Source organism: Lethenteron reissneri, unplaced genomic scaffold, assembly GCF_015708825.2.
Source record: "Lethenteron reissneri isolate LAM-NWPU_2019-01 unplaced genomic scaffold, ASM1570882v1 scaffold_1947, whole genome shotgun sequence".
NCBI classification, from domain to species: domain Eukaryota; kingdom Metazoa; phylum Chordata; class Hyperoartia; order Petromyzontiformes; family Petromyzontidae; genus Lethenteron; species Lethenteron reissneri.
This window is the reverse complement of record NW_026891715.1, coordinates 34,045-53,397: the sequence shown is the minus strand read 5'-3', so window position 1 is coordinate 53,397 and position 19,353 is coordinate 34,045. Positions and strand designations below refer to the sequence as shown.

The 19,353-nt window shown below is 46.4% G+C and overlaps 2 protein-coding genes across 2 annotated transcripts; both read right to left on the bottom strand.

Annotated features, from left to right (window-relative positions):
* Positions 1 to 2,113: 2,113 nt before the first annotated feature.
* On the bottom strand, positions 2,114 to 7,807 carry LOC133339668 (uncharacterized). Its single transcript, XM_061547829.1, has one exon. It carries the CDS (start codon positions 7,649 to 7,651, stop codon positions 2,114 to 2,116), a length of 5,538 nt encoding a protein of 1,845 aa, XP_061403813.1. The 5' UTR covers positions 7,652 to 7,807.
* Positions 7,808 to 15,587: 7,780 nt separating this feature from the next.
* On the bottom strand, positions 15,588 to 18,908 carry LOC133339669 (S phase cyclin A-associated protein in the endoplasmic reticulum-like). The gene is made up of 5 exons (XM_061547830.1): positions 18,863 to 18,908; positions 18,389 to 18,483; positions 16,858 to 17,205; positions 16,246 to 16,398; positions 15,588 to 15,611 (listed from the first exon to the last, which is right to left on the bottom strand). The coding sequence occupies exons 1-5, from the start codon at positions 18,906 to 18,908 to the stop codon at positions 15,588 to 15,590; spliced, it is 666 nt and encodes a 221-aa protein (XP_061403814.1).
* Positions 18,909 to 19,353: the final 445 nt, after the last annotated feature.

Below are 19,353 nucleotides of genomic sequence, written 5' to 3'. Positions count from 1 at the left end.
CTTCTTGGTAGGCTATTACGGAGGGTGTCTCCATTTTGGAGTAAATGTCATTTCTCCATGTACCCACATTTAATACTGTTCGTAATCGGTATACCTGTTCGGGTTTGACTAGTGGCAAGTTTAACAGGAACGCCAGTTGTCTGGTTTGGGGGTTCACATATATAGGTGTGGCTGTACCCATGTTAAATGCAATTTGTACTTGTGTTGTACTGATTCTTTCTAGGGAGGCTGTTTGTAGCACGTTTTGTATCAGCGTTGGAGTTACCAGATACGAGGGAATTTGACCTTGGATTAGATCACTGATGCTTCCGCTGATGCTACGCAACAAGTCTTGGATTACCCATTGGATTGGTTGTCGAAGATTTTCGTCTTCATATAGGTCTCGGAGTGTATGCCCCAGTTCTTGGATGGTTAAGTTTAACATGGCTGAATGTAGGTTGACCAGAACTATGGTGTCTCTAAGGGTGGAACCCATTTCGATTAAGTTTTTTTCTTGGTGACGGATTTGTCGGCGGATTTGCAGCATATCGAGTTGTAGGTTTTCGATGCCTTGCGTGAGGTGTCCAATTTTCACGGCGTTGGATATAGATACTCCTAATGTGATTAGGGAGCTAAAGCCGGACAGGACTCCGAAGGCCACTCCCAGGCCGATCGATCTCTTGGTCCGTGTGGTGTTGAACGTGACGGGGGGAAGTATCATGGTTCTCTGTAATTGCTCCAGGATCGTTTTGATATTCAGTTGGCTGTATTTTAGGAAGCCATGGTACCAAACTATGGTTTCTGTGGTGGCCGAGGATGGTAACTTCCCGAAATGTCTCTCTACTGCCAGGGCAGGGTCTAATGTAACATAGACTTGTTGGGTTACTATTTTCGTTTCAGTTACTAGGAAACCGGAAGAATCTCTCAGCATCACCCCGGATTCTGGTCCTGGCTTGAGTAGGTCTTGGCTGCCTTCTAGCTTGGTGATGCACGTTAGCAGGAGCGTGAGTAGGAGGGCTGCCATTTCCTGGAAAACATTTATACGTTGTTTTAATGTGATATCCCCACTCCTTAGTTTCTTCCCCCCTTTTATTGTACCGTTACATTTACTTCCCTGGTTCCATCTGCACAGGGTACAACTTGATTTGGTTGATGTGTACCCACTTGTATTGCTGCTCCCTCCCCGTCTTTGTAATTTTTAATTGGTACACGACTGGGGATATTTTGTCAACAATCTCGTATGGTCCTGTCCAGGAAGGGAGGAATTTCCTGCATTTTTGTTTTCTTTTCTCGTAATTGAGGTACAACACCTGATCTCCTAGCTGATATTCTGCATGGCTAGCTTTTTGGTCGTAGTATGCTTTGCTCCCTTGAGCCTCGGCTTGCAATTTGTCTCTGACCATCGCGAACGTGTTCTGTAGGTGGCTGTTCAATCCGGTTATGTATTCCGTCGGTGTCATTGCCGTCGTGACCTCGTCCTCCACTGGAACGTATAGCAGGTGTACTGGAAGGGTCATCTGTCTTCCGGTCATGATCTCGAAGGGTGTCCTGCCTGTCGCCCGGTTGGGGGTGGCTCTAATGGCCATCAATACTAGGGGTAGTTTTGTGTCCCAGTCGCGTCCGGTAGTGGACACATATTTTTTTAGGAGGCTCACAATGGTCCTGTTGGCTCTTTCCACCTGTCCTGAGGATTGTGGGTGGTATGCGACATGTAGTTGTCTTTTTACTCCTAATGTCTTCCACACTTCTGCAATTACATCGGCTGTGAAGTGGCTTCCTTTGTCAGAATCGATGGTTGACGGTAGGCCCCATCTACTGAATATCTGGTTGACCAGTAGGGTAGCTGTCGTCTCCGCGGTGTTGTTGGGGGCTGGTAAGCACTCCACCCACTTGGAAAAGGCACAGGTTACAGTCAGCATGTATTTGTTTCCTTTGGTTGATCTGTTGACAGGTCCTATCCAGTCGATTTGTAGGTTAGACCAAGGGAAGTCTGTCCCCCTTTTCTGTAGGGGTGCTCGGTGTTGTGAGTTCGTTGGTTGGTATTTGCAACACACGAGGCAGTTGGACACATGCTTGTGTACGTCTTCACCCATTTTGGGCCAGTAGGCCACCTGTCGCAACATCTGTCCTGTGTTCATCTCGCACCGATGTCCGCTACATGGTTCATCGTGGCGTGTTGTAGCATTGTGTCCCGATATTGCAAAGGAACTACCCATCTGGTTTTTCCGTCTTTTTCGTTTGTGTATACCAGTAGCCCTTTCCGCATTGAAAATCTTCTGACTTGGTTATGCATGGTCTCGAGTTCCTTGTTGTTGTCCAGGTTGTCTGTCGTGATTGGTTTTCCTGTCGGATCCTGGATATGGTCGGCTAGCGTCTTTATTGTTTCGTCCTCTTGTTGCATTCTGATCAGGTCTTCGGGAGGCTGTGTATTGCTCAAGTGAGCTCTGGTCCCAGTTTCTGCTGAGTTCTTCCCGCTTCTTGTGACCAACCCTATAACGACAGAGTCTGAGTTCGTCGGCTCTTCTAGTCTGTTAGGTTTGGGTTGGTCTTCTAGTTTCCAGGGGGTGCCTTCCAAGCTTCCTAGTTTTGCTAGGGCGTCTGCTCGGTCGTTCCCCGCCTTCTCCTGGCCTGGTATCTTGGAGTGCCCTTTTACTTTCCTCCAAAATATCTTCATGTCGTTCTGCTGGATCATAGTGTCTATGGCCTCGAACAGTTCTCGATGGTGGATCGGTCTATTCCTATGGTTCTTCATGCCATTTTTCCTCCATATGGGTAGGTGGTTTAGGAAGCTGTATTGTACGTAGTCAGAATCGGTGCACACCACCATGGTCTGTATCTTGTTATCGGCTGCCATTTGGAGGGCAATGTGTACCCCAGCTAGCTCTGCATACTGGTTTGACTTCGGTCCCAGCTGGAACCCCTCTTGGATACCTGTGAGTGGTCCGGATTCCCACATGATTCCTGCTCCGGCGTGGAGCTTGTTTTCTTTCATTTTGGCACATCCATCGATGTACACCTTTGGTATGTTGGCACATGTTTCTTTGTCAAAGGGGAGGTGCTGGCTGTCATCGGGAGGTACCCCTACGTCGTGTGCTCCTACGGTCTCTAGGGTGCAATCGTGTAGATCGGCAAGTCCTTGGGCTACTGGGCTTTTCTTATTTTTCGCGTATTTTACTGTGATTGGTAAACCTTGGAGAGTCAGTGCCCAATTGGCTATTCGGCTGCTGGTCACGCGGCCCTCCCGAATCTTCTTGCTGTTGAGATACGCCAAGGATTCATGATTTGTTTCCAAGATGATCTTTTCCCCATTCAACAAGTTCCGAAAATGTTGTATAGCCCAGATGTTTCCGAATATTGCCTTCTCACATTCGGAGAATTTTGTCTCTACTCCCCGGAGTGCTTTACTGGCATAGGCAATAATTTGTTTCTCCGTCTCTTGTCTCTGGTACAGTACCGAGCTGATACTGTGGTCTGAGTAGGCAGTCTCTAGGTAGTATTCCTTTCCTTTCTCGGGAAAGGCTAGGCAGGATGCTCTTGTGATCTGTTGTTTCAATTCTTTTTCTGCAGCTTCCTGTTCTGGTCCCCACTCCCATGGCTCGTCCTTTTGTAGTAGTTTGACTAAGGGTCGAGTGATCCCTGCATAGTCGTCCACGAACTGTCGGAGGTAGTTGCAGATTCCCAAGAAACTCCGGAGGGTCGTGACTGTGTTGGGCGACTTGAGTGCGAGGAGGGCTTCGATTCTGTTTGTTTGGGGTAGCAATCCCTCAGTGCCAATCTGATACCCAAGATAGTCAACCCTTTTCCGTGCCCATTGCCCTTTTTGTATCGAGATTTTTGCTCCTGCTTCTTTTAGTTGTTCAAGGGTATGTTGGAGGCTCTTGAGATGTTCTTGCCATGAGGAGTCCTTGACTAGTATGTCGTCGACGTAGACGATGGTGCCTCGCTCTTTTGCGTCGCCCATCGCCTTGTGGAGGAATATGTTGAAGTCTGCAGGTGAGTTCGAGTATCCGAACGGGCAGCGATTCCAAGTATACTGTATTCCGTCGAAGGTGAAGGCCAACTTGTATTGATCGGTTTCTTTTACTGGCATGGTCCAGAAGCCATTTGCTAGGTCCATTGTGGTGAGTACCTTTGCGCCTTTTATTTGGTTGAGACCGTGGTCGATTTCTGCCATGGGCCATCGAGATAGGGGAACTGTTTTATTGAGTTGTCGGTAGTCGATCGTGAGTCTCCATTTTCCCGTGGGTTTTAGTACTGGCCAAATGGGTGAGTTGTAGGTCGAGTTGCATTCCCGGATTATGTTCTTTTTGAGTAGGTTCTCTAGGGTTTCTTGGATCGATTCATAGGCGGCCAGTGGAATCTTGTATTGCTTCACGTATACCGCTGGTGCTCCCTCCAGTGTGGGAATAGATACCACATGTAGGTCGGTTTTGCCACAATCATAGGAGTCTTTGGAGAACAGGGAGTTGTATTTTTGGAGCAGTTGTCGTAGCTCGTCTCGTTGAGTGTCGCTCTCTAGGGCGTCTGCTGTTTCAATTTGTTGTTCTATTTGTTCTTCTATTGTAAGGACTCTTTTCTCTTGGTTTGGATCTAGGGCCTTCGTGGTTTCGGGCGGCTCAGTTTGGTGTTTTCTTTGTGTTAGTGGTGGCTGGATCGCCTTTGCTTCACTCGAAGGGGGTGAGCTCTTGCCCTTGGGCTCTCCCTTTGTTTCCTGTTCACTTGTTTGGCCACTAGTGGGCTGTCGATATTCTCTGGAGTGATGGTCCTTCGGAAAAACCGGCCGTGGGTCGGCTTCATTAAGGTCCTTTTCCCGTTCGTTGGTTATCAGTTGAGTGGTACGTATTTCAGCCGAAATCTTATTTTTGTCTTTGATTGTCGGTGGCAGGTCGTTGAGTTCTTGTGCTAGCACCTGGGTTCCTGTGGGGCTTCGTTCTTCTTCTTCGTCCTCTGGATCTCTAGGCCATTCCGGTATTGATTGTGCCCAGATTTGTCGGGATCCAAGGTTCACAATGGGTTTTAGCCGATTCAGTAGTTCGATCCCAATAATCAGTTCTTTTCCTGGGTATTGTACGACATATAGTGGATGGTTCATGTTGATCCCGTTGAACGTGAGCTTCATCATGACTTTGCCCAAAGGTCGCATGTGGGTCCCTTCGCATCCTGAATAGGTAAGCTTACTTGGCATCATCTGTAGTGCTTCATTTTTCCGCTGGAGGGCAGTCTGGAGTTCGCCAAATAGGTGATCGGAAATCATTGATATTTCTGCTCCGGTATCACACAGGCCCTGGCTGGTCAGAGTGTCTTGAAGTCTTACTTCCAAGTGGACTCGTCCGCCCGGTCCTACAGGAATTAGTTCTCCCAGATGGTGACCTCTACCCTCGGGTATCACCTCAGTGGCTGCTTCGGGGTTTCTTGAGCTTCCGATGTTCACTTGGGCTATCTTTGCGTTGGGTGCGTCCTCTTCCTGCATGTGTTCTATTGATGTCCTTGCCTTTGCTGTTTGCATGGGAGTCTTCCTGTTCTCTAGGGGTTCCCTTTCCATCCGGATGTGGTGAGCATATCGATTCCAGTTGGTTGGTGGTGGTCTATGCTCTATGGCTAATGAAGATGGCAGTGGGAGGCGGTATGGTGATTGGTTTGGTGGGCGTCGGCCTCCCCGGGGTGTGGGTGGTCCATCGTTCGCTCTCCACCCCCCGTGGTTGTTCCAGGATTCGCTTGTGTCGGCATTCCCTGGTGGTGGTTGTCGCGGGTGCCAGCTTACTCTTGCCTCGTCTTTAGATCCATTGTTCAGTGGTTGGCCGGTGGATGTTGGTTCTTGTCGGTTTGGCGCCCTCTCCTGGGGTTTTCCATGTTCGTCCCGTGTGATGTTGCTGTTGTTTTCAGGGGGTTCGCTTCCCTCTAGGTCGAGGCGTTCTTTATCCTTGGTGACGATATGTGTTTTGACTATGTTGGTTGTCCTCCGGCCGTTCACCCAGGCCGTGTGGGCCTTGCTTTCTATCTGGCGTAGGGAGGCCGTTTCGGGGTCTAACATCATTCCTACTATTCTCATGATTTCTGGCCTCAGTGATTGGAAGAACATCACTTTTAATATTTTCCCTTCTTCCTGGGCGTTGTCTACGTTGCCTGCGTAATATGCTCTCTTGAGTCGGAGGAGGTAATCTCGTGGGTCTTCGTCTGCACGTTGCGTCATTAGTTTTGCCGCGTTCAACCCTTCAGATAGAGTGGAGTATTCCCCAAATCTTTTAATTACTGCCTGGCTTAATTGTTTGAAATCGTTCTTGACTCTGTGTGGCAGGGAGGCTACCCATGGTCTGGCATGTTCATGTAAGCTTCTTGACAATAAGCAGGCTTTTTCCTCTGACTTACCCAGACCCCGGATCTTAGCCTCCTGTCTTACAATAGCGATGTGAATGTGTATATCTCGATTCTTGTTCTGTGGATCAAAATAGGGAATCCTCACGAGCGCTTTGTCCATTAGCTTGAGGGTTTTACTGTTGAAAGAGTGTTGGTCATCATCGGTGGCGTCGGTTTCCGAGGAGTGCTCACTCGAGTCGTCTCTGCTGTCGCTGCTATCGCGTTTCCTTTGTCTGTGTCGTGGTTTCGCTTTATCTGACGAGTCGTGTCTGTCTCTTGGCTTGTTCTTGTGTTTCTTATGTTGGTCTCGTGTTGGCGTGCGTGGTCTTCTTGATTCGTGCCTATGTGGTGAGTGTTTCTGAGCTCGGCCTTCACGCCGTCCACCATGGGTGTGGTGTCTGTTCGGCGAGGTGCTTAGATTCCGATGTCCTAGCCTGGTGTTTGATTTATGTTGGTGCCGTGCGTCGTGACTGTCGTAATCACTGTGGCTGTCGTCTGTGGTGCGGGTCGGTTTTTTTTTGTGGGTTTTGCGTGACATGTGTTTCTCTGGTGAGCTGTCTGCGCTATCTGGTTGGTCATGCTTGCGTAGTGCGCGTCCCTCTCGCGAGTGATTTCTGTTGGTGGTTCTACGTCGGTCGTGTGTACGTGTCGCGTGTGTTTCTGGCGAGCTGTCTGCACTGCCCGGTTGGTCATATTTGCGCAGGGTGCGTCTTTGTGGTGAGTGATCTCTGTGGTTGGTTCTGCGTTGGTCGTGTGTGCGTGTCGCGTGTGTTTCTGGCGAGCTGTCTGCACTACCCGGTTGGTCATATTTGCGCAGGGTGCGTCTTTGTGGTGAGTGATCTCTGTGGTTGGTTCTGCGTTGGTCGTGTGTGCGTGTCGCGTGTGTTTCTGGCGAGCTGTCTGCACTACCCGGTTGGTCATATTTGCGCAGTGTGCGTCTTTGTGGTGGGTGATCCCTGTCTTCGAGTTGCTCGTGTTCTTTTTTCTCCGTTTTTATTTGTACTGCATATCCTGCCAATTTTTTTTTTATTTTTCCTTTCCCTCCAGCTTTGGGGTCGTCAGTCTCAATTTGTTTTGTCTGTATGTCTCCCTCCCTTCTCTCGAATTGTGAGGGGTATTCTTTGTGACGGATATTTTGATCGATACCCATACTTTTTGTGTGATCTGTCCCAGGATTGCACCCCCGTGGGTCGAAGTGTGACAGGCTGGTGATCCCGCTTGTGTGCTGTGTGTCAACATTTGTGGTTTTTGCCAATGTCTCTAGGTAGTGTACCTGCTCATCCAGGCGGGCTTGGAGGCGTTCTACCTCGTTTTGCATACTCCGTTTTTCAATTTTTTCCCTTTCATATCTTTCCTCATTCCAGGCTCTTTCTCGGTCTGTTTGTCGGAGGAGATACGAGTCTAATCTCGCTATTTCCGCAATTTTCACATCATGTTCGCTTTTGGCACATTTTATCAAATCCTTCAGAAGTATTGTTCGGTGTATCTTAATGTCGTCGATACAGCTCCCTTCTCATACGTCTCTATGCCTATCCTGCTCTGTGGCAGTCCGGCCTGTGCGTTGCAACACAATTTCCCGATAATCTTCCTCTAGTGAGTCCGTCGTCCCTCGGGAGGACTGATCCCCGTTATTGGGGTCACTCATTTGGGTACCAGTCTTAGAACCTTGTGAGTCGAATTCCGTTTTCGTGGACTCGAGAATTTATCTTAGCCTTAACATTTCTCGCGTGGCGTCAGCTGCCCTGACATCCCTTTTCAGAGTACTTGTAACAGTTGTATCAGAAAATGTAGTCAGTTTGACTCGAGTTATTCTGTTATTTTCCGATTCGGAGTGCGTACCTCTAACACCATTTATCACAGGATGCAATTGGTTTGATACGATATTATCTTAATTCCACTGTCTCTGTTTTAACCTGCTATTCTGGGTTTTAACCTTAGAGGGCGTTTTTTGTTTTCCGCCCGTTCACAATTACCATGCAATGTTCGATCCTGATATTCTGGTTAACGCGAAGTGATTCATTCCATCATCCATGCAAAACACTGTCTGTGAGAGATCCCGGACGAGCCCCCATTATGTTGTATGTCTTGGAATTATGAAATTTGATGAAAATAATAAAAATTAATAATTTTCCGAAAAATGCGCAAATCGCATTAATTATGATAGTGTGTGTATTAATACGCATAAATTATGATAATGCGTGTGATTATATGCATAAATTATGATAATCGTAGTAATTTATGCGGAGGCTTGCGATTATGTTAATGTGTGCAGTTACGATAATTTGCTTAGTTTCGTTTATCCAGGGTTATCAATCAGGATAACACGATTATCATAGATTCATTTACCGATTATCCTAGTGTGTGTTATAATATTTTAGGTCTCCATTTTCATATCTCATCACAGGATACAGTTGTCAAGAATAAGACAGTTTTGCATGGACTTGGAAGGAACACTCGATATGCTTCTGGATTACAATTTTATTCTAACAAGCACGTGACATTCTATCATGCAGGTCAAACATGCGTCAATAATTCATGGGCAAGATTATGCAATTAACTAATATGAACGACAAAAACTTATGCAGTTGTGACATTATGCAATTATGCAATATGAATAACGAAAACTCTTATGCATTTGACTAAAATGAATGAATAAACACTTATGCATTTAGCTAAATTGAATAACTAAAAATTCTTATGCATTTGCGATATTATGCATTAACTAATATGAATAACCAAAACTCTTATGCAATTACGAGATTATGCATTTGACTAAAATGAATGAATAAACACTTATGCATTTAACGAACTGAATGACTAAAAATTCTTATGCATTTGCGATATTATGCATTAACTAATATGAATAACCAAACTCTTATGCAATTACGAGATTATGCATTTGACTAAAATGAATGAATAAACACTTATGCATTTAACGAACTGAATGACTAAAAATTCTTATGCATTTGCGATATTATGCATTAACTAATATGAATAACCAAACTCTTATGCAATTACGAGATTATGCATTTGACTAAAATGAATGAATAAACACTTATGCATTTAACGAACTGAATGACTAAAAACACTTCTATCAATTGTAACCTCTACTTTTCTACCAGGCATCATTAGTTCGCCCATGTATTGATCACAATCGGCGACTGGTCGAGTTTGAAAACAAGCATGACACACTTCATATGGCGGTAATAAAAAGCACTTATTGTATCCCAGAGGCGAAAGTATATGTCAATAGATTCATCGGCAAGTCTAAAATCCTTTTTAACGGAATGTTTGATACAATGGTGGTGAGGGCGTGTGGGCGCGAGAGCGAATCTGGCTCTGTTGTAATTAATTCTTCGGCGAGACTCTGGGACAAAGGAAACTGGTTTGACAAGATATTCTCTCTCTGTGTTCGGTCGATTCGTAATGAGGATTCCGAGAGTTTGAGTTTGCCTTGACGAGTCTATTGATCGCCTATGTGATGAGCGGAACAAGGGAAAGACACGGTAACAACTTTACTCTTTTAACCGACGGACTCTTAATCACTCGATGGGCCGCGATTCCGCATGGCCAGCTGATGGTTCATGTAGTTGATAATCAGTCTTCTGATAATTGACTAGGGTTGATACGATGGTAAGGGTGAACTAGATGGGATAGTCTCACAGGTGAGTGGGGCGTCAATGCGTGCGTGTGTGGGTCTATTGGTGGGGGAAGTTGTGGGTACGAACGACTTTCGGAGAAGGACCCTCTGGCTTGCGCAGCTGCGGTGAGAGGGTGAGCGGCTCGCTTTCCGACTCCTTTCTTGGCTGACCCCGTACGATGACTGACGCGCGGCCACGCTCGTTTGCGTGGTCAGGCGATGCACCTCGGCGTGGCGACACGGCAGGGGAGCTGGACTCGTACACTCGTGTGCGGCAGGCGATGCACCTCGGCGTGGTGACACGGCAAGGGCGCCTGGCTCGTACACTCGTGCGCGGCAGGCGATGCCTCGGCACCGCGCGATCCTCGTCCTTCTGGATGACGAAAAGCTTCTTCGTTGGCGGCGACGAGGAGAGATGGTTGTCGCCCTGGAGAACTCTGGTGGGGCCTTAGCCCGGAGACGAGATGAGATGTAGGCCGGAGCTCGTGAAGATCTGTGGTGGAGCCGAAGATGGGCTCGTAGCCCGGATGATATGTGTGTTGGAGCCGAAGCCCGGACGATATGTGATGGGGGCCAAAGCCCCTGTCGATCTGAGTTGTATGGATTTTCCTTCGGTTTATATCGGAAAATTCCACTCGGCTCCCCGAGTTGTTCAAAAGCTGTGTCATAAAACCTTCCTGTGGGGGTGGACCATCTGCGTCCGTGTGTGTGTCCGTTCGTGTGTTTCGCGTGCGTGTTTGTCCGTGTGTTTATTAGCTTTGAAGACACAGCTGTGTGTGTCGTTCTGGAAGAAAGGGGGTGGGGGCCTCGTGTCGGCTGCTTCAGAAGTTATCCATTAGCCAGACCGATGATTCGCGTTGAGTTAAAAAAAAACATTCGAATCCATGTTTTGTTACTGAATAACATTTGTCGCGAAAACCTACGCGTTAAGCGAGCTTAACTATTCACTCCCTTGCTCTGGGATCACATCCTTTGTCTCACACAGCTTAAGTTGGTTTGGTTTGGAAGTTGAAATGCGACTTATTTGCTGCTTGGTTATGCCGAAACAGTGTTCACGATGTTTCATCGTGACCCGATCTCCCATGGAAATGTCATTTCCTGGTTTGTGCAATTTTTGCTGTCCGTGTTGTGGGAAGACAAAGGCGGTTGTTTCCACGGTGGGAGCACCCGGCGTGTTTATTTATTCGAAGGCGTGTGTTAATTCCCTTTGAGCCCTTGCCCCAACTTTTATGGGTGTCATTTCCTGGCTTGGTGCCTGTGTGTCGTGATCCTCTCGGAAAGACAAAGGCGGCCGTGTTGCTCGCTTCCCATGGGTGTTGTGTTTGGTTAATTTTGAGAGCCTTCTCCGCCCTTGATTCCTCTTCTACTTTAATTCCGTACTTATTATTTGACTTCTTGTGATTATTTGATCTGATATCCCGGCTAGGAATTTTGTTTTGGAGCGAAATCGATGCCATAATTATTCTTTGATGCTTCGGCCCGGCCGTGTAGATATTCTTTAAAGGTAAATAATGTCAGTATTTATTAACAATGATGGGTCGCGATTCTGGTTTTGATTGTCGTCTGGTTTTCAATTGGAGTGAGGATGGATACTGTTTGCTTAATCTTTATGGTTAAGTTGGTAACTTGTGTATTTAATATGGTTCAAGGACCCATCTGTGCTTTTTGTCGTCGATGCTGTTTCTTTGTTAAGAATATAATTATCTCTTCCTCCGTGTCTCCTGGTTCTGCAACCCCCCGCCTGCAATTCCCCCCCTCCCTTGTTCCTCTTGTGTGAATTTAGGGGAGTTTTTTTTTTTATTACCTTATTGCCCCCCCTTTCATGTCCTCTTTCCTTTGAAATGAGGTATGCGCGCATCTGTGGAAGTGTGGGGGCCTCTGTGGAAGTGTGGGGGCGTGTTCGTTCCCACGTGGCCGCGTCTATTAAAAAAAACGATATTATCTATGTTGGCAGAATAATTCTTAAAAAAAAATATTTAAAAAAAATAAAAAGGGGGCATATACACAACAACTACCACTACACTACCACTACACTACCACTACACTACCACTACACTACACTACCACTACACTACCATTACACTAACACTAAACTACCACTACTATACCACTACACTACCACTACACTACCACTACACTACCACTACACTACCACTACACTGAGCATGTTCATACACACAGCAGTGTAACAGGATAACAACGTTTTGTGATTATTTTCACAGGTTAAATATTAGCAAATTATTTTAATAAACAGAATAGACAGGAAGGACAAGTTCAAAGGGCTCGCATAATGCACACGCGTAATGTACATTCCCTCAGTAATCCCCCCCATCCCCCACATTGTGCAAGAGCGCAGCTGCGTGGTCAACACATCTATGCTTCTATATAAGGAACGAAACAGTGAGACTTCCCAAATCTGGCTGTCGACTGATGAGGCTAGTTTTAATTACAGACGAAACGTCGTGCTCAGATTGTAAATGTTGTGGCTTGGCTCTCCAACACACCAGTGTGCTGTACTAGTGACAAATCTGCATGTTCTGTTTACGTGACAATCCGTAGTAGTTGGCTGTGTCGGGTGGTGTCGGGTTTTAACGACACATTTATATATTTAAGCGATCTAACCCAAAAAACCTTTAATATGGGCACTATAATAAACCATGCTTACAAGCTAAACCATTCAGATGATCATTCAAAGTTCACGGCAGGAATTATAATATAAAACACTCGTTTTCTAGAAGCACCCCGCTCAACACGATTGTCCTTAAATATATTTATAAAACAAAGTCAGTACAGTATAAACTTGCACATCTTATTCCAAATCAAGCTCGAGATCACCAATTTTGATACTTCAGACTGTATGTCACTTTATCATCCTCTAAACTTGCAGCAGTTTAGAGGACATTGGGGGGTGAATATTAGAAAATTAACACGAAGCACGGAATTATGCATGGAGATGCACATCCTTATTCAAACGGAGGTGTACAATTATGCAGTGATATGTATTATGTTGCTAGATATGCAGATTGTTAATGTAAAAATTAACAATTGAATGCAAAGTCCATGATAGGCCAAGTTGAGAATAAAGGATTTGAATGCGAGAGCGAAGTTATAAGGGGCTTAAAATCAGACCTCAAGGTTATTTCGAGAGGGATTTTGCTGAGGATAGACGCTCGACTCCTCGCTCTGCAGATAAACCTTCTTCCACGAGACCCATCCTGGTGAGCACGATTGCTTGGCGACTGGTTGGCGACTTCGCTTCGGGAGAATTCGTGGTGATCTCTTCAGACGGGTTCCAGGGTCATCGATACGCCGTGCATCAACACTTACGAGACGTTAAAGTGTCTCAGTTAGACGTTGGTAAGAATTTGCATATTGGCGATTTGAGCCAGACATCCACACAGCTTAGAGTTTGCCTTTAATAATCAACAACACCCGCGACTGTTACTCTGCTCTGAAGAATCAGTCACATGGAGCAGAACAACTCTCCGCAGCGCCACGCACACACGGGTGAGCAGCCTTTCAATTGCTCCGTGTGTGGGAAGGCGTTTTCGCGGAAATCAACTCTTAACAGACACCAGAAAACACATACGGGCGAGAAGCCATTCCATTGTTCTGTGTGTGGGAAGGCATTTGCATGGAAAACAATTCTTCAAAGTCACCAAAAAACACACACGGGCGAGAAGCCATTCAATTGCTCTGTGTGTGGGAAGGCATTTGCAGATTCATCAACTCTTCGCAATCACCAGAAAACACACTCAGGTGAGAAGCCATTCAATTGCTCTGTGTGTGGGAAGTCATTTGCAGATTCATCAACTCTTCGCAATCACCAAAAAACACACACGGGTGAGAAGCCATTCAATTGCTCTGTGTGAAGGCATTTGCCCGTAAAGCAGATCTTCACACTCACCAAAAAACACACACGGGCGAGAAGGCGTTCAATTTCTCTCTGTGTGGGAAGCCATTTTCACGGAAATCAAATCTTCATCGTCACCAGAAAACACACACGGGCGAGAAGCCATCCAATTGTTCTCCGTTGGAGAGGACACGGTCATCACCCTGAAACAAGCATGAGAAGATCCGCAATGAAAGTGAAATCAAAAGGAGAAATACAGAGTGCTGCAATGAGTCCTAAAAAAATGCATCTTTCGAACCTATGCAGGTGGATCCTGAGAGATGCGTGGATGTAGTGGATGTACTGAGCCCTGACGACAATTCCTATTTCGACCCCATGCAGGTTGATAATGAGAAATGGCTGCTGGAGTGGCTGGATAATCAAAGTATTGAGTACTTCTGGTAAAGTCCTGGAATGTGCACGTTTGTGTCTCTGTTAGATCAATTTATTAGGTGCAATTGATTATATCAGTGATTTCCAGCACTACAAACTGGTGTAATTCTTTTAACAAAACCGTTTGATTGCTCTATGTGTTGGAAGCATTTTCACGGTCAGCAACACTTCACAGGCATCATCAAACAAAGAGTAAAAATGTTGTCATGAGTCCTCAACGAAATTCCTCTTTCGACCCCATGCAGTTGCATCCTGATAGATGGCTTGATATAGTGGAGTGGCTGGAGAGTCATATTCGTGTCGCTTATATATATTTTTCGGTGATTTCTAGGACTTCAAGCTAGAGTGATGTTGTGAATACTCTATAATGTGTTCAGATGAATGTCTTCCTTTAAAGTTCCAGAAGTGTTCACTTATTTCAGAAAGACAACAATTTTATACTTTGGACGAATGGCTTCAGTCGAAAAGGACGTCAAAGGGGAAATCGACGTTTACGTGTTTGATTTCAAGAATATCTTTTAACTGTTAAATTCCTATTGGGAAATAATTTGCCTAGCTCTTTTCCTGTTTGAGCCTGCGTATTAATAAAGATTTCGATACGAGTATTAACGTGAGTTTTCTTGCAGATTAATAAAGACCTGATTTGTTTTTAAAAATGACTAATCGTACGTTATTGCTACCATAGTTTTCCTTTAAAAAAAACACGGACGAGTAGACATACACACACGAGTGTGCATCCAAACACGACTGTATATACAGCGTTGTACATTCACACACGAGTGTGCATGTGTTTCTACGAGTTTTAACGTTAATATACTTGCAGAACAATAAAGACCTGCGATGTTAAAGATGACTGATCGTCCCTTATTGTTACAATGTTCATAGCGAACACGTGTGGAGGCGAGTTTCAGGTGAAGCATCTCCATCACACAAGTTTACCCTTACCTGGCAGCATCGTGGCAGTTCGCTGGTCACACTCACTACGTTACACTCACGAGCTGTAGGGGCGGGGCTCTGTCTGCTCAGTGGCGCTGTTTTCATTCATTTAGCACCACGAGCGGGGAGTCTCATCCCTGTAGTTCCCTGTTGAGGTGGCGCATTCCTACCACGTTTCCCCTAAATTATTTGTACGACACAATATAAAAACAATTTGTTTGTTCCAATGCATAATCATACACGAGTACACATATACACTCCCATGTACACACACCCACACACGAGTGGACATACACAAAAGTACAGATCCATGTACATACAAACAGTAGTATACTTGTGTAATGCGGGCATAAACGGCCTCGCGGATATGACGTCACGGGGGGAGGAGTTAGGTCACGTGAGAGAGAGGGATGAGGTCTTAAGGGAGAGATACCGGAAGAAACGGGAGAGTGTTGGGAATAGAGACAGAGTGAGGCCACACAGTGCGGAGGTTGGAGAGTGGCGAGATCGCCACACACAGTAAGACTCGGCACCGTCGGCCAGTGGTGACGAGCACGGGGGAACAGGGAGTAGCGGTGGAGCTGCAGTGAGAGCAGCCGGAGGACTGCACAGCGGAGCTGCAGGAGCGCGAAAGGCTACGTGAGCGAAGGCAGCTGACGAGCTGCTAAGCGGGGAGGCTCTGAGCGAGGGCCGTGTGGGACAAGTGTAAAGAACCCAAATAAAGGACAACGGAGACAGACCCAGTGAACGAGTCCTTTATTACACTTGCAAGCAATTCAACGTTATGTTGTGTCATCATGGGTTTATTTCACAAAGTTTAAAGTGCCAGCAACAACAATGGTATTGAACCTTATTCTTTACAGGAGTGGCTCTGGGTGGACATGCCACCACAAAGCAGCACGCGGCGGAGGAGGGAGGTGATCGCTCTCGCCACGCGAGCAAGGCCCCCTCGCTTCCTCTTCTTTCCCTGCATCACCACCTCCACCACCTGCACCTCCTCCACCTCCTGCTTTGTCTCGTCCTCCATCTCCTCCTCTTCATCCTCCACCACCATCTTCTCTCCATTCTCTGTCTTCTCCATTCCCTCCTCCTGTTCCTCCTCAACCTCTTCCTCCACCTTCTCCTCTTCCTGTTCCACCTCTGTCTTCTTATCCATCTTCTCTGCTTGGAAGCCCTCTTCTCCAAAGCTTGGAGCAATCGGGCCCTGTACAGGAGTGTCAGAGGTGGATGCGGTGGCGGTGGTGGTTGCAGCGGTGGTGGTGGTGGCGGCGGTGTTAGTGGTGGCGGCGGCGGTGTCGGTGGCGGCGGTGGTGGCGGTGGTGGTGGCGGCGGTGGTGGCGGCGGTGGTGGTGATGGCAGTGGTGGAGGTGGCAGTGGTGGCGGAGGGTTTTGTGGCAGTGGCGGCAACAGCGTCAGTGGCAGTGGTGGCGGTGGATGCGGTGGCGGCAGTTGTGGCGTTGGCGGTGGTGGCTGTGGTGGCGGTGGTGACGGCGGTCGTGGCGGTGGTGGCGGTGGTGGTGGCGGCGGGTTTTGTGGCAGTGGCGGCAACAGCATCAGTGGCAGTGGGGGTGGTGGTGGCGGTGGTGGTGGCGGTGGCAGTGGTGGCAGTGGTGGTGGTGGCGGTGGTGGTGGCAGGGGTGGGGGTGGAGTTGCCGGCGGTAGCGGTGGTGGTGATGGTTGCAATGCTGGCAAGGCGCTGCTCCTGCTCAAGGCGCTTCTCCTCCTCGACGCGTTTCACGTTGGCGAGACACTTCTCCTCCTCCTCCAGATTCTTCTCCTCAGGACACATCATCTCGAGATGATGCTTCTCATCAATGAAGTACTTCACTTGAATGAGGCGCTTCTTGAGGAGATAGTCTCGGAAGTACTTCTCATCTGTGCGGCACTTCGCCCTGGCAATGCGCTGCACCTCAAAGAGGCGCTCCTCTTCCATGGTGCATCTTTCTTTGCTAAGGTTCTTTTCCTGGAGATGCTTCATCCCGCTGACGTCCTTCAACTCCCCAATTATCCTCTGATCAAGCAAAGATAAGCAAAAGAACATTCAGACATGCACATGCAAGAAAACATTCATACCCACAGGCACGCAAACGTGGACGTGCACATAAACCCAAACAAAAAAACATACTCACACATGTATGTACAGATGCACCCATCCACATTCAGTCATTCAAACTTGCTTAGTACACACTTGAATATACACCATCACCTGCTGTTAACACAATGCCTTATCCATCAATACTTGTATCACATTGTACGTGTAGTACTAACCCCTAAATATCCCAACTCCTATAGAATGAAAATACATGTCACATCCTCATATATCCCCATAAACCCCATGCATGCACTCAAGACTTTGCTCGATTGTGGCGGTTTCATAGCAATTGTTGGCAATAATCATCACTGGCAATAGTTTTCACAGAATGTCCCATTATAAATATCTGGAAGCCCAAACTCTGGACAAACTTCACTGCAGCGCCCATAGTTTGGAACTGGAATGGTAACTTCCAATCAAATCACAGACATAATTAATGTGACTGCCTGATATCATTCTGTCTTCATTGGTAATAAATGGCCACTTCAAGTGCCTGCATGAGCGGGACGGTGAAGAGATGCGGTGATGGTGTCGGGACATGGTGTTGCGATATGGAGAGGAGAAGTAGTGGAATGTTCTAGAGAGATGGTGTATTGTGATGGTATAGAGGCATGATGAGGCTCTAATATGGTGTATTGAATTGGTGGTCGTGTAGTGTGATGAGAAGGTGATGGGGAGAGTTGGTGTCGTGATATTTTGGTGTGCTGGTGAGGTGACATGGTGTGCTCGTTGTCGAGAGAATGTCGTGTGTTTTAACCCCACAGACCCCATACACATCGTGCTCTCTTTTAGCCCCGCCCCCCCTCCCAATACGTTCCATTCATTGGCTACCACATTCTGATAAGCTCCTCCCCCCTCCTCCCTCCTTAACTTGTATTTAAGAACTTGCATCTTGGAATCCCTGCCTCACTTGATACAGCAAATTCAGCTGTGACGGTCCCACCTGGGACGGAGACTTGTGTTGCCTCCGAAACGTCGTGATTTTTATTATTTTATTTTTATTAATTTTTATTTCATTTTATACCTACGTGACTTTACCGAAATAACTAAGAGTATGAATCCTTGCAGTCACGAACGCTTCAAATCTAGAACCCATACACACCTTTGGGGAGCGATTCTTGTAACTTTGGCCTGGGAAAGGGTCCACCTTATCCATAACGTCCCCCCACGTGGTCGACTGGCACGCCGACTCCCGGGCTATGAAGAACAGAAAATGCATTCAAAGTACGAGTAATTAATTAGAGAACGAAGGACATGGAGTCTCACAGAACTAATTTTGAGATCCCAGTAATTACCTCTTACCACACAACAGGACCTGCTATTCAGAAATATTCATCACACGGCAGTAAAACTTTACAAGTCATGTTTTTGTCGGCATTTTGAGACCATAAATTCCATAAGCTTGAGACCCCAGTTTGAACAAAGATGGCAGAAACTCAAATCTAAACCCATCCTCTTTGCCACACTCGATCATTACGTCTTCCCATTACCACCAAGCCATGTCTACGAAAAGTAATTCATCAAGGAACCTCCTCCTCCGCATATAATCCATGTGATGCAGGTTTCTGAGACTTACCCTCAAAGTCATCCAAGATCTCAGCCCACGTGATTTGTCCGTCCATGTTGTTGGGAAGGAGTAGATTTTGTTTGAAGTTGGATGGCCTGGGGAGGTTGGAACAACGCTCAGATTTAGCAACCTTTTGAATCACTCATCCTCCTAATTAATACATATTTGACCACTCATTGTACCAATCCAATCACTATCGTGACTATACTCTTAGGTTTTTTTTCCGGTAAAGTCACGTAGGTAAAAATAGATAAATAATAAAAATAATTAATGATAAAAATATCAATAATAATAGAAATAAAATAAAATATCACGACGTTTCGGAGGCAACACAAGCTTCCTTCATCAGGTGTAAAAAGGCACAGCAAAATAACTGTAGTTAATAACTGTAATTACTGAAGTTATTTTGCTGTGCCTTTTTACACCTGATGAAGGAAGCTTGCGTTGCCTCCGAAACGTCGTGATTTCATATTTTATTTCTATTATAATTTCTATTATGT